This window comes from Telmatherina bonti, assembly GCF_933228915.1.
Source record: "Telmatherina bonti genome assembly, chromosome: 1".
Classification (NCBI taxonomy): domain Eukaryota; kingdom Metazoa; phylum Chordata; class Actinopteri; order Atheriniformes; family Telmatherinidae; genus Telmatherina; species Telmatherina bonti.
In genome coordinates, this window is record NC_136619.1 from 20,854,249 (window position 1) to 20,869,327 (window position 15,079).

At 36.8% G+C, this 15,079-nt stretch overlaps 1 protein-coding gene across 1 annotated transcript; it reads left to right on the plus strand.

Annotated features, from left to right (window-relative positions):
• Positions 1-514: 514 nt before the first annotated feature.
• Positions 515-1,865, plus strand: mis12 (MIS12 kinetochore complex component; the record flags this gene model as incomplete). The annotated part of the gene is made up of 2 exons (XM_079261135.1): positions 515-934; positions 1,578-1,865. 2 exons carry the CDS (start codon positions 515-517, stop codon positions 1,863-1,865), a joined length of 708 nt encoding a protein of 235 aa, XP_079117261.1.
• Positions 1,866-15,079: the final 13,214 nt, after the last annotated feature.

Below are 15,079 nucleotides of genomic sequence, written 5' to 3' on the forward strand. Positions count from 1 at the left end.
AGCACTGAATGCCAAATTACATTCAAAATTTTCTGGTTTGTTATAAACCAACCAGATCTCTCAGGTCATCAGGGTCACATCTTCTTTTGGTTCCCAGAGTCAGAACTAAACATAGAGAGGCAGCATTCAGTTTTATACTCCTCAAATTTTAAACAAACCCCCAGAAACCTGCATGTCTACTGAAACTTTCAACTGTTTTAAATCAAGGTTAAAATCTTTCTTTTTGTCAGTTCTTATAAAAACAACTGTTAATTCCTCACAATGTAACGTTTATTTCATGCATTTTATCTGCTTTGTTTTAGTTTATCTGTTTAATTTATTTGAATTCTTTTTAATTTTTTCTGCACCCTGGTGTAATACTTCTAGCACATTGTCATACTTCTCATGAAATGTGCTACAGCAAACACACGTGCAGTGCTTGGCCTTACCGGTTGGTGGCAGCACTGCCACAGGTTTTTGTTTCACGTCAAAAATGTCTCAACAGGAAGAAGAAGAGCATAGTCAATGATTCAACATGGCGCGGGAAACCCGGGAAGAGATGGAGATGGAAGCTTATGCAAAAGTGGACGAAGAAAATGATACTTTTTCTCCGTCGTCTTTGAAATTGTACGAAACTCAGTTTTTTGGCTTCACCCCACAGACCTGTATGTTGCGGATTTGCAGCGCCTTCCAGGACTCCCTCTGTGACATTTTACCTGTGGTGGAGGAGGTGTGTGTCAGGCAGCTGAGGAAGGGCGAGTCGGACGGGACCGAAGAGCTGCTTCGTTCCCGGGCCAGAGAGAGCAGCCGCAAGCTGCAGCAGTTCCTGGAGGAGCGCTTCAAGCAGCTTTCAGAGCGGATGAATGTGTTGTTGCTGAACCGCTGCTTCACGGTGCCGCCAAATGTCCTGCTGCCCGAAGACCAGTCACACCAGACCTACCCTCAAGACATACTGGTGGGTGAACGCTCAGATGTTCACATCACACTGGATTAAAAGTATGACAGGCAGCTGTAAGATGACATTCAGACGTTTACGATGTTTTGTTTCTGAATTTCGGTCTGAAATAGTGAAGTTAAAAAGCTCAGTATCAGATTTTGTTTATACCATCTTTGTTATTGTGTATTACGTTTTAAATATATATCATTTTTGTGTATAATTTTAGTCTTCAGTTTTCACTTGAGATAATTTTATGTCATTTTATTTTTTGTAAGTAAGTCATTCTGATTTTCTTACATGTTAATATGCACATATAAAAACAAAAATATTAAACCTCCATTTAAGGACAGATAGTCAGGATCAAATAAAATTTTATTTAAAATTTGGTACATTAAACACAAGACTTTACACACCTGAGGATAAAACCTTCCAATATTTTAACACACACCTTATCATACACCTCTCAGATGCAGTCATATACACACAAACCAACACACACGTGCACCCCTGCCACCACCACTTCAACCACACCTCCACCTGCACCTCTGCTGAATGTTGATAGGGAGATAAACAATAGGCTTGACAGACAGGATGAGCTGCTTTGGTTTGTAGCTCTTCACAGCTATGCCATCTGGTTACAAAGCTGTTTCGTTCTCTTCAGGAGGTTCTGAAGCTTGAAACGTCCATGGCAGACCTTCAAAGGGCATATGAAGCTGAAGTTTGCGCCAGACAAGCCCTGCTAGCTGAGTTAGAGGAGCAGCAGGAGGTGCAGCAGCAGCTGGATGGCATCCTGGCATGGGTCCGAGAGCTTCAGGCAGCCTGGGTGAAGGAAGGTAATGGCAACTTCCAGGAGAGTTTTCGGCTGGTGTTGGAGTCTGTAAAAAAATTGCAGGTGGCTGTCAGAGAGGTGCTGGCCTGTAGCGAAACCCCCAGCTTAACTGATGTGTGAGGAGTAATGTAAATAATAAAGACTGACACATTTCTGTGTACGTTTAACTGATTTATTTTTAACATTGATTTGATTGATATCTACACAATGTCCAGTATTTTGCTACACAACTTTCATTTGGCGCTTCAGTTCAAGTGTAACACCCAACAGAGGGCGCTCTGTGTGTAATCATAAGTTAGTTTGTTAACGTGCAGTCTGGGTGTGAGAGGAAGAAACATGTAACAGTAACCACATTAAATTAATTAAAGCATTTACAGACTACAGCTTTTGTTGTCATCAGCACACACTGCGTGTTTTTGATATTGAAATGTTATTTACTGATATTTTATTGCCAACATGAGTAATCGCTGACTGATGAAGTAAAAATATAGATTCATTAGTCATGAAAATAAACATTAGCTGTAGTCGCTTCTGACTGTCTTTCTTCTGTACATTTAAGATGTTGGATTTTGACATTAAAAATGTTATTTGGTTAATACGCTTTCATTGTGTGTTGTAATTGATTAATGGGTTTTACTGTCAGAGATGTTATCTAAACAATATATAAAATACTTTGCTTTTTGGAGACATGCTATTAGGTTGTAGTTTTTACTTATGCCATTCTAGATGTGACATATTGTTAGCCTCATAGTATAATTGCCTAAGTCATATTTTGGCTGAATTGTGATATGTCTAAATGTACTCCTAATATTGCTGTTTGACTGTGCATCATTTCCTATTATAAAATCTTAATTACAATTTAGGCAATTATGCTGTGATGCTCACAATATTATTACCCCAACTTCTGTTTTATTATTTGTTTGTTTTGTTTTTTGAGGACTCCTGTCCCATGTACTAACTGGTCCTCTTTGCTCTGTAATCACTAGGGGGCAGCATCTGCATAACTTAATCATTGTATCCTAACACGCTCCCATTTGACATGGTCTAAGCCAGTTGATCTATGGTGTGAAAATGTGCTTTGTAAATAAAATCATATTGATTTAAATTGTGCTGTGAAGAGAGTCTCGTATTGTGTAACTGTGCAATGATGTCTCTAAAGTAGCGAGACTAGTTTGAAAGTACTTGTTGTGGAACACGTCATGTTCTAGCTTTAGGTATTCATATATTTCATAATCCTTAGCATATTTTCATTTCTGATGATTGTTGTAGGTCTGAAGAGGTCATGCTGAACCAAAGAACTTAGGCTTAGTTACACAGTGTCTGCTTATTCTACTTACAGACATACATAATGTATGTCATTGCCACTTTTTTTCCTCAACAGTACTGCTGCTGGAAAATTTCACTTTTTAAACTGGTTGCCCATTTCCAATAATCCTGTTCACTTGCAGAATGAAACGTTAATGTTCGCAGTATATAGCTTGTTAAAGAAGGTGATAAACAATCCATTATTTATAAATAACAGTAAAACCTGCAAATATGCAAAAGCATTTATCACGTTGCTCTCATGATTTTATTTTTTGTGTTGCTGCAGATAGAAGATACGAGTATTGCAGATGTCGATTTTACAACCCCAGCAACAACAATTAGAACATAAACAACAACAGACTGAGAATAAATAGTTAACATTTGTTTTAGCATTCTTTGAATGTGTTTGTTTAACAGATGTGACAGACTTGAGAAATGATTTGTCCAAATGGAGAAGTGTGAGTGTGAGAGCTCCTGTTTTTCTTTGTTAATGAGACCAGTAACAATAATGATCTTACAGGCTGTAACTGTGTTTCCTTAAAACAAATTTGAATAAAACATGTCAGAAGAAGTATAATATCTCACAACTATAAGCAATGAATACATAGTCTCGAAAGAATTAATTATATATATATATATATATATATATATATATATATATATGTATACACACACACACACACACACATATATATATATATATATATATATATATATATATATATATATATATATATATATATATATATATATATGTAAATGTTTTGCAACTGTATTGGTCTGTGACTGACCTGCATGCAGTTTGTGATGCTCCTGAGCAGATACTCTTACTGGCTACTAAAAATGCTTCTAATGATAAGATGACTTAATCAGCTTCACACCTGCTCTAAGACAGATATGTATAAAGCTAAACAAAACCAACATATTTAATATTTTTGAGAATTTCTTTTGCCAATGATGAATGACATTTTGTCCTACCACATTACCACATATTGCCCATCAAAGATGCTGTCAAACATTATGAGTATGAGCACGGAGCTTTTTGCTGGTTTCTGAGTGTATGTCTAAAACATGTTAGAGATAAAATAAATTCATACAAAGAGAAAATAAGGATTTAAGCCGACTGCAGCAACCAGCAAGGTACACCATGCAGGTAAACAGCCACTCACATAGGGAGAATTTAGAGTGACCAGTTAACCTAACATGCATGTCTTTGGACAGTGGGAGGAAGCTGGAATCCCTGGACTGAACCCCCATATACACGGAGAGAGAACATGCAAACTGCACAGAAAGGCCACTGTTCTAACAGTGGTAAGCTGTGTTTTCTTCAAAGCTGCTGTCTTTTGCAACCCAAGACCACATTACTTTAAGTCCCACTTTGTTTTTATCTAAGTGCTGATTCTGTTGTTAATACAAGGCACCATTATACAGCTTGTGGTCACTGTCTGGGGCTCATAATGACAAGTACTCCCTCTCCATCATGTGAATTAGTTCACAGCTTGCTTTCCTTCATTTAGATTTGACTGATGCACTTTTAATTTTATAATCTCATTGTGAATTCTTCTTCAGATGTTCTGTTGGAAGAACAAGTGCCACCTGCTGATTATCTCAGACACCCGGCGCTAAATAATTATCAGTACTAAATAATTATCAGTAGTGTGTTAAATGCAAAATACATTTTTTATTTGAACTATTTGGAAATTAGAATAGACATTTTAAAAACATGTGGATGCAAATTTAGTATAAAATCAAATGATATTTAAATAAACTTTATTTATGTAACACTTTATGTACAGATGCATTGCAAAATGCTTTACAACATAAAAACAATTTCACACTTACGCACACACACAACCCCATCCTTCCCCTAACCTCCCCTTGTACCAAAATAAAACTACCTTCAGGTTTCTGTCTCTATATTTTTAGTCAATAGGAGTGAATTTCCTCAAGAGGATACCCATGTATGCTCAGCCACACATGCTGCTATTTATGTGGGAAAACATGCATGTTTGTTATGTGTTGCCATTTTTGAAAAGGAATTGATTTGCATGTATTTCAGTTAGTATGTGTACAATGTCAGAGATATAGAATTTGTATTTCTTGGCATCAGTGTATCTGTATGCATACTTGTGTATGCTCATGTGTGTACCTGTTGGACTTTTTGATTGTACCAGTGCATGTGTGTGGTGTGTGAGTGTGTGACTCCACACTTGTGTGTGAGTGAAGACAGCATATGGACAGTGCCCTCCTTCCTGTTGGGAGGTGAACAGCATGGTTCTCTGTGAACCACAGCTTGACCTCTGACCTCTAAGGATCACACAAAGAACTCGAGGCACACACAAACCCAGATACCTACACACGTACGCATGCATACGTCCACCCTCAACCCACCAGCTGTCCTCATCGACTGAGTGTCCCACACAGATAGAAAAGAGAGAGGAGGTGAGAGTGACAGTCAGATGGGGAGACAGGATTGTTTTCTCAGGCTGTGAGAGAGTGACTCTGGAATTCACTATGACTTTCTAAACCCACGTGTCACCCAGCAGGGAAATCAACACTTGGCAGCAAAGACTCTTTTCCTACTTTGAACAAGTGCAGGTCACTGTGACATCACCGCTTAAAAGGAAAGAACGCAGAAGTGAACAATCGTGTGCAGTGCTGGTCTTTCTCTGTAGCAAAGTAAACGGAGAAAAAAACAGGCACCATTTATACTTCCATTTGTGGTGAATATGAGATGTGTCATTCTTTTAACACGTGCAAGTACAGACTTCACAAAGTCTGAATTAAGATTAGAATAATTTATTTATTCATTCATTCATTTTCCTAACCGCTTAATCCAATGCAGGGTCGCGGGGAACCTGGAAAACATGTGGGCTTTTTTCACGATCAGCAAAATTAGCTCTACAGTCGCAGTTGGTCCTTGCAATGCAAAATTCCCTGTGAATGGTGAATAATGTGCGTATACAGCTGGGATACACAATCTGGAGAATCAATACAGGTAAACCTGATAACTATCCGAAGCATCAAGTACTTCCTGTATACAAATGACAATATGTGCCCATACCCCTTTTTAAAGATTTTTGTGATGTTTAAAGTGATTACATATATATATATATATATATATATATATATATATATATATATATATATATATATATATATATATATATATATATATATATATATATATATATATATATATATATATATATATATATATATATATATATATATATATATATATATATATATATATATATATATATATATATATATATATATATATATATATATATATATATATATATATATGTATATTAACACTTCAGATAATCTGCTATATAAAAACTAAAATAATGCCATTTTAATGTGATAAATAGTAAACTGTAAATTATATTTAGGAATTGTCCAGTAACACCTGATTTCAGCTATCTATCACAGAGATCCAGATGTTCTGAATACTACACAGCTGCTTACTTTGGACGCCTCCAAAGAGGGAAGAAACAAAGAGTCAACCATCTGAGTTTTTACTGTCAATACAGCCCACATCCCTCCTGGTACTACAGTCCTATTGTATTCCTTTCTATTGGCCTTTTCTGTGAATAGTGGCTACAATCGTAGAGAAAAGGAGGAACCGTGAGAAGAACAGAATGAAAAAAAGCATTAAGGTGAGGTGATAGGACAGAAGGAAAGAAAAGAAGAGGTAAGAAGGAGCCGAGCAGCAGCTGGCAGGTGTCAGGAGTCACAAAGGACCATCTGTCCATAGAGGGCCATCTTCACACACACATTCACGCTACATTAAACTTTCTTCCTCAAAACGACACGCCTCAACACAACAGCTATCTTGTCATTCTGCTTACTTTTAAGTACATTTAATTTTCATGGATTATTAACTGTTTATTCTTCTGGATTGACTGACTGGTTCAGTCACTGTTGGTCGACATTTTACAGTAAAATATATATTTTGTGTTACAGTCTGCATAATTGTTGGATTCAGCTCAAATGTTCTTCCCAGAGAAAGTCAAGCAGATGCTAAAATGATGACAAAACAGGCAATGTGGTAAATGTGGCTTTCTCTCTCTCTGTGTGTGTGTGTGTGTGTGTGTGTGTGTGTGTGTGTGTGGTGGGTGGGTGGGTGGGAGGTGGGGGTATTTTGGTCTTTTTCTGAACTGAAATGCCATTGCTACTAACCTAGAGAGACTTGTACACACACACACTGTGTTGACCCCTGAACTTTCACCTCAAACTGTGTCCCTCTGGGGAGTTTTTTAAGTGTGTGAAGAGCTCTGGGATGACACATGTTAAAAACTTCATGCATGAGCAAGAGCAAACTCAAGAGAGAATTCTCAGGTAAGCGGGTGAGGAAGCTATCTTGATATTGCCTCATCAGACTCAAGCACATTAATGAAGATGGTAGAAAATAATTTAATGATTTAATTTAATAAACAATTTAAACTCTGAAATATAGGTGATCCAAAAGCTGTTTAGTGATGTTAAAGATGCACTAAGACTTCTCATCTCATCTCATCTCATCTCATCTCATCTCATCTCATCTCATCTCATCTCATCTCATCTCATCTCATCTCATCTCATCTCATCTCATCTCATCTCATCTCATCTCATCTCATCTCAAAATAACATCTTGTGTTTCTGTGCTGGATGAGCCTTGGGGAGCATTCAGAACATTGTGTGTTTGTGTCTGCTTGCTAGTGTGTAACGTAGGGCATAAAATGAAATAAAAATATCATACCGTGTCCCAGAACAAAATTGGTAAATTGGGTTTTTCAGGGGTTTCTCAGGGGTGATGGCTTGAGAAATGTGCATAATAAATGTCATTTTGCCATTAAACAATGAAAGGACAGAGTTTTAGAGTCGGAAAGTTACATAGTGCGTCTTTAAGTCTCCTCACAGATTAGTAAAACTGCTTTCAAACAAAGTAGGACAATTTGACAGACCTCGTTTTTTGACACTGCTTTGCATTTGTGTCAGTGTGATTTATGCTCATGACCTGGTGCACAACTTTACCAAATGTGTTGCTGTTTTTCATCTTTGGGAGGCAGACAGGGTGGCCCATACACAAACATTATAGAAAAAGTAGAACACATTCTTTTATTAGGCTTCAACTACTAAAAACCAATCAGAACGCATCCTCAGTGTGTTTTGAGGATGCTTTTTCACCTGCACTTAGAGTTGTTAACTTAAACTCAAATCACTATATTGCTTGTCAACCCCAATTCCTAAAACTCTATAGCTTAATATTGTAATAAAAGAAAGCAAAATGAAAACCTTTTGCAGTGAAAAATTCAATAAACCAATATTTTATTTACCACAGCAAGATGAAAATTAGCTTAAAAGGAGATATTTTACGACCATATATCTATTTTACTATTTCAGTACTGAGGAGATGGAGCTGTTTGTAGAGGAATGTTTCCCATTATTGTCTGATTTCTGGTTAAATTCCTGTTGCTCAAAAATCTCGGGTCTTCTTACTTTGTGAGTCAAGCGGTGCCAAATGTTTGTAGCTGGTGAAAAGTCTGCAGATAGTGTCAAAACACCCTGTGCACTGTTATGTTGTGGTGCTGTTCAGACATACACATAGGAGACAATGAACAGTCAGACAACATTCAGTTCAGATAAAAGCTTAAAATCTTTCAATCTTGGTATCAAACCAAACTCTAAACCAGTTTAGAGGTGGTGAATATATTTACATCAGAAATAAGGAACACTGAAGTTCAGAACTGTTTTCTTTAGATGGCTTAGTTATCATGCACATGTCCGTCATACCCTGTCTTGCTCTACTTCTCTCCTTCCTAAAACAACTCTCTATTTTACCCCCCACCCTCCTTCCCGCCCCTACCCCTTCCTTCCCCATCCAGCAGACAGAGGGCGGATGCTGGCAAACACTTCCTCTCTCCCCAAAGTTACTTCCTGGCACTGGGAATCCTCTTCCTGTTTGCAGATACTACAACAGCACCAAGATAATTCCTCAGGATTCTCTCTCTCTTGCTCTCTTGCATAGATGCAATGCAAGTTAATATCTTGCTGTCCGAAAGTAATAAGCTTAAGGTCATGCAGGCAGCATGACATAGCCGCTGAGTTTCACTTAGTGGAGAGTTAAGGGACAAGTCAGCCGCTGCAGGGTCTGATTTTTGTGTTGCTGAAAAGAGTTGTAGTTGTTGTCATGACGTGTTAATCTAGGGGTCTTTGTTGTGTGTTGCCTGAGGGCCTTTTAGTCTACAGTCATCTCCCATAACTCAGATTACTTGTTTTCAAGCCCAATTTTTCTTATGAACTTGTTTACTTGAGATGTTTGTTGGTTGCCATTTATTTGATTAAAAACACAGAAGATGCTACTGTCTGTAAGTCAGTGAGGCTGTTGACGTCAATAGTTTCTGGCTAAAAATACACAGAAAAAATTCATTTTTGACTTACTGACAACGTTTTTGGCATTAACTGAGGAGAATAGTAAAGATAAGAAAAGTAAGAATGAAAAATAGGAGAAAAGTTCTTGGCAGGAAACAGGCATGGTTTCCTGTGATATTAAAGCCACGAGCCTTCTTAACACAGGGCACACACAAATCCTCTTTTCTCACACAAGCATGCACACACACTCACAAACAGTCCCAACAGTCTTGTTACTAATCAGTGGTACTGTTATCTAAACTCACAGGGGGAAGTGTTTATATTTGTCTAAAAGGCTGGACCACCACTCAGAACTGGAAATGGCACACAAAAGAAAATCGATCAGCACAAATGGCTACTTTGACAGACTTCAGCATGCAAACACATTTAACGTACATAAATAAACCTGCAAAAACATGTCGCACATGTTGCTTATGTAAAAAATAGAAAGCATAATCAGTAAAAAGATGCTCATAGCTATGTCTTGAACTGCTTAGTTTCTTTGGTATTTACAATACAAAAAAATTCTACAAACAGATAAACATTTAGGTTTTATTTTCATATTTAGCTAAACAATGTGGTCAGACAGGAAACTGTCTACTAGAAGGAAACATAACTCTATCTCTGTTGTGTTTAGAGGTGAGGTGCAAATTTAGCAGCCATGTCTTAATTTCAGTCACATCTATGCTAAAGTTGTTCAGCCCCATACGGAGTATATTAAAATATATATATATATATATATATATATACAAAATTTATTTATTTATTTATTTTTTTATGAAGTAAAAGCCTTCCATTGGAGTAGCATGCTCAAAGGAGTGATGTCAGGACCCCACATAGCACCTCCTTTAACAACTTGACACAGCAGCCTCAAAAAATGTCCAGATTCATGGTTTTCAGTACATTATGTATGTCTTCACCCTCAGCCTGTTTTTTCTAAACTGGTAAATCAATCAATCTGGTCTTCTTCTGTATTACTACAATCAGATGACGAGTGTCCATCTGAAGGAAAGTGAGCTGACCATACTCTTGCAGCCCTCAGTGTAACATCCTTTTTTGCAAAAAATAGCATTCCTAGTCATTTTCTAAAAACCCTGATGAAAATGAAAGGTTATTACTAAATTGCAACTATTGCAAAGTAATTTGAATTCAGAACTGAATGGAAATTAAATCACATAGGTCATCACATAAATGATTAGATGTCTCTCCAAATGTTGTACTAAACAGAGTAATGAGGACAGGTTTGAAATATCTTGTTTATTAGTAATTGTTTACCATCTCCCTTCTTTATAAGATAAGATAAGATAAGATAAGATAAGATAAGATTAGATGAAATAAGATAAGATAAGATAAGATAAGATAAGATAAGATAAGATAAGATAAGATAAGATAAGATAAGATAAGATAAGATATGAATACTTCATTGTCCACTCAGTATTTTAAGTTGCCCCCTGATGTGCCTGTCGAGCTATGAGTATGTATGTGCGTTGCTTTGGATAGAAGTGTTTGCTAAATGACTGTAGAATGGGACATTTAAACATTATTAATAAGTTTTGAATCAAAAGGACCAAAATACAGTTGTTGTGATAATTAATTGACACTTCTTGCATTAAAGTATTTATGGGATACTTTTAATTAAACTATTTTCCTAATAAGTTATACATGAATTCATGGTAAAGTGCTCACAAAACATTTAATTATTGTCCGCCTGACGGCTTTCCACATGTCAGTTCCACTACCACACCCCCTCCCCCCACCAGACACACACACACACACACACACACACACACACACACACACACACACACACACATCTACACTGTTGTTTTACAATATAACAAATACATCTTTAATTCCAAATGACAAGGTAAATTTTGCTGGAATACTCTGCTAGGTAACCACAAATCTAAACAATTTGATGGATAAACCTTGTGTGCACCTGGTACCAAGCCAAACTATTGTTTTAATCTTCCACTTGAAATGGAATTTATTTTAATGGAAAAATGAACTTTTTTTTTCAATTTAAAAAACATTCAGACAATCTCTTGTGTGTGTTTCTCCATCTGTTTGTTACTCTACTAGCTTCAGCTCTTAAGGTGTTTTACACTTGACTCAAGGTAATGCGCATCAGCAATGTGCTACATCATATTTACTGTTTGATGTTATCATCATCATATTCTTGATAGAGTTGAGAGTATTCAGTGTTTGCAAGCTCCAGCAGACAAGAAGAAAAGACATAATATAAAAGTATTTGTCTGTGAGGAAGCACACCATACAAGAGGCTGTGTTTGGTCTCAAATTGTACGGCTGCTGGTGTGTTTGTTCATTGTTGGTAAGGCCTCCTCTCTCCCATCTGCCGTTACTCATTAGCATGGAAACAGGACCAGGAGCATTTTCACACATACACACACTGGCCATTAATCACAAGTCAGACCAGGGTCCATTCCCACACATACACACCACACACATGAAAACAAAGACCATACACACACACAGCCCCAAAGCTTAATTACAGAAATATCCCAGAGCACACTTTCATAGATCTCGACCACTCCTCTCGTCTCAGCGGATCAGACCTGGCAACTCAAATTTTTGTCCATCAAGTCTGCCAACCTAGTGACGTCTCAATTGCCTTTTCCGTTAAGTGATGACTGCTCCCTCGTGGCATCATGAGTGAACACGGGAAGAATTGTTCCCATCAGCTGTTCTCCCTTTTGTCTTCATGGGATGAATTGGCAAGTATTATTGTGGGAATTTGCTGTCTAATTTGTCTGGCCATCATGAATAGCCTCATTGAAGCGAAGAGTGTATTCCCATGAATTGACAGCATAAGTGTGAGGATTGCATTAAACCAAACTCGCAAACTGTGCTCCCTACATGGTGGTGATCTATAGGGTCAATGTGTTTGGATCCTGAATTCAACATATTGACAGAATATATTGAAGGTTCATTCAATTATAGGAAGACGTATAACAGAAAAGTTATGAAAAGTTTGAAAGCAGGGAGCAAATTGAAAAAAAAAACAAGACATGAGAGATGAGAAACAAGACAAAGTGATGTAGTTACACACCTGAGATACATAATGTAGTAAGATAAGATAAATCATGTCGTAGATGTATTAAACACACAAAAATAAAGGCAAAACAAAAAACATGACGACAAATTAAATTAGCTCATGCACAAAACCAAAAATAGAATAACACAGATCAACAAAGCGTAATGTTTAGTTGTTTCTGAACATTGTTTCTGAGCTGTGGCCATATCTTCTGTTTTTCTTGTTTTGTTTTTTTTATTTTTGTGTTCTGTAAAAAAAAAAAAAAAAAAAAAAGTGTTTTCTGAGATATTGTGCTGATGTTGTGTTTTATGAAACCTTTTGTTTGCTGTTTAGATTTTGTTCTTGGTTGCTTTTTAGTTTTGTTATTGCATTGCAGTTAGGTTGCGAAATGTTGCTTTTACTAGTTAGGAGTTGCCCCTTGGTTATGATTGCATTGTCTGCTTTGCTATGATTAGTATTAGTTGTCTTGTTTGCCAAATTCATTTTTCTAAGATGTTGAGCAGTTTGTTAAGGTTTGTTCTTTTTTTCATTTGTTTCATAATGTGCTATTTGTGCAAAGGGCCATTTTCTATTTAGTAGTGGCTGAATTTCCATCACACTTTTTGTGTTTATTATTTCTAAAATGGTAGGTTTTGTGTTCACTTGTATTTTTTTTTCATGTTTTTGCGTCTTGAATTCGAAGGGCATTATAGCTTTGTCCTACAGGAAAAAAAGTTAATTTTAATTCAGTTAATTAAAATGAGTCTAATTTAAAATGTTAAAGTCTGTTTTAGCCCTTGCTACTACATTGTACATGAATATGTTTTGCTGAAATCATTTTATTTTAATGCTATTTGTTGCCAGCAAATTAACAACCAAAATCTCACTATGGCTAAAAAAATGTGTATAATATGTTTTCTACATTAAATTGAACTTTTTTTAGTTATTTAATATAAGGGAAAAAATCTTATTGGCCCTCATGTTTTATTATCTAATGAATAGGGACTGAGCTTACAATTTATACACATTTTGTATTCAGACATGGTTCATCTTAAAGTGACTTTTGTGCCTGTCTTTGATGTATGTAGGTTTCGTCTCTCTACAACCATATATTTAAGCCTTTTCTTATAGAGTAATTTATCACATATTTGTATCTGAGATATCATAATTTAAAGACTCATGACAGGACGTTATAATAGGGAGCTCAAAAGTGTAGAAGGTTAAAAAGAAATTCAACCACAATAGCCAACGGCAAGTGTGGGACCAGCCTGCTGTGCCCTGTGTCACTGAACAAAGAAGCGTCATTCTATCAAAAGCAGGTAAAGCTGCTGATTCTTCTCACCTGCTGCTAAAGAGTTGAACACTTTTCAAGCTCATCCGAGAGAGATATAGAGAGACATCTGCTCTTTCTCTATCTCTCTGGCCCCTCCTGTGTGTCTTCTGTTGCAACATCTGCTTCCTCCGATGCTCTTTCCCATCATGCAGTGGGCGTGTCCTTTGTGTTGCCCCCAGTTTCATTGTTCTAGCCAATCATTGTCCTCACCAAGCTGTTCCCACGATGCACTAGTAATGACCAGAAGGTGCTGATGGGTGCTGGTGGCTCTGAAGGAATGACTCTCTCTTTACAACCTCTTTAACCCCCAGGGAAAGGCAACAATAAGCAAAATACAAACAAAAACAATGATTTCAAGGACAACATAGAGATGTGGTTAGTTTTAATTGTTTCTGATTTCCAAGTACAACTCAAAGCTATGATTTTAAGAGAAGATGCATGACTGTAAGAAAAAGAAGATAATAGTATGTTCTGTGAATATCAGTAGAACAAGAAAGAGGACAGTCAGGAAAAGAGGAAGAAAGAGGGGGTGAAAAAGAGAGATGGAGCTCTGGGAAAAGATCAGAGCCTGGTCCCTGGGGAGCAGCGACAGATGAAGTAGCTGAATAAGCTGTCTGTCATTGTGTGACTGGGCTGCTGTGGTCACTTCGTTTGTTCAAACTCAACAATGGAGGATGGCTGAGAGAGAAATCTCTGTTTTCCCACAAGATTATGCCCAAAAATCTCTAGTCAGTGATGATCTGTGTGTGTGGGGATTTGCCCTGATGACAAATTGAAATGCTAATAATAGACAGAGAGGTGTAAAGTCAGTGGATCACTGTTATGATGCAGCAAGAAAGTGAAGACATGGTGGAATGAAAGGCTTTGCATTTACATGAATCAATATATCAAGAAACAACTCCAAGTCAGAATTAAATGTTGAATTTGATTACGTTGATCCAGAACATCAGTTGTCCTTTTATCAATACATCATAAAACTGTACAAATCTTCAAATGACCACAAAAAATAAGTTCAAGTAAAGGAAAGTATCATTTAAAGGAATTTGGACAATAAACATTTTTACTTTGTATTTGCAGGTGTTGGAATCAGTGCATATTTTTGTCTTGTATTCACCGTGGTAGAATACCCATAAAATTATAAATGTCATAGGTTTTCTTATGTTTTGGTTGAAATTTTTCTCACTACTGCTGAAAAATCTGTTCACTTTGAACATTTCTTTGCAGAGACCAGCCTACACCTGTTATTATGCATGATCCATG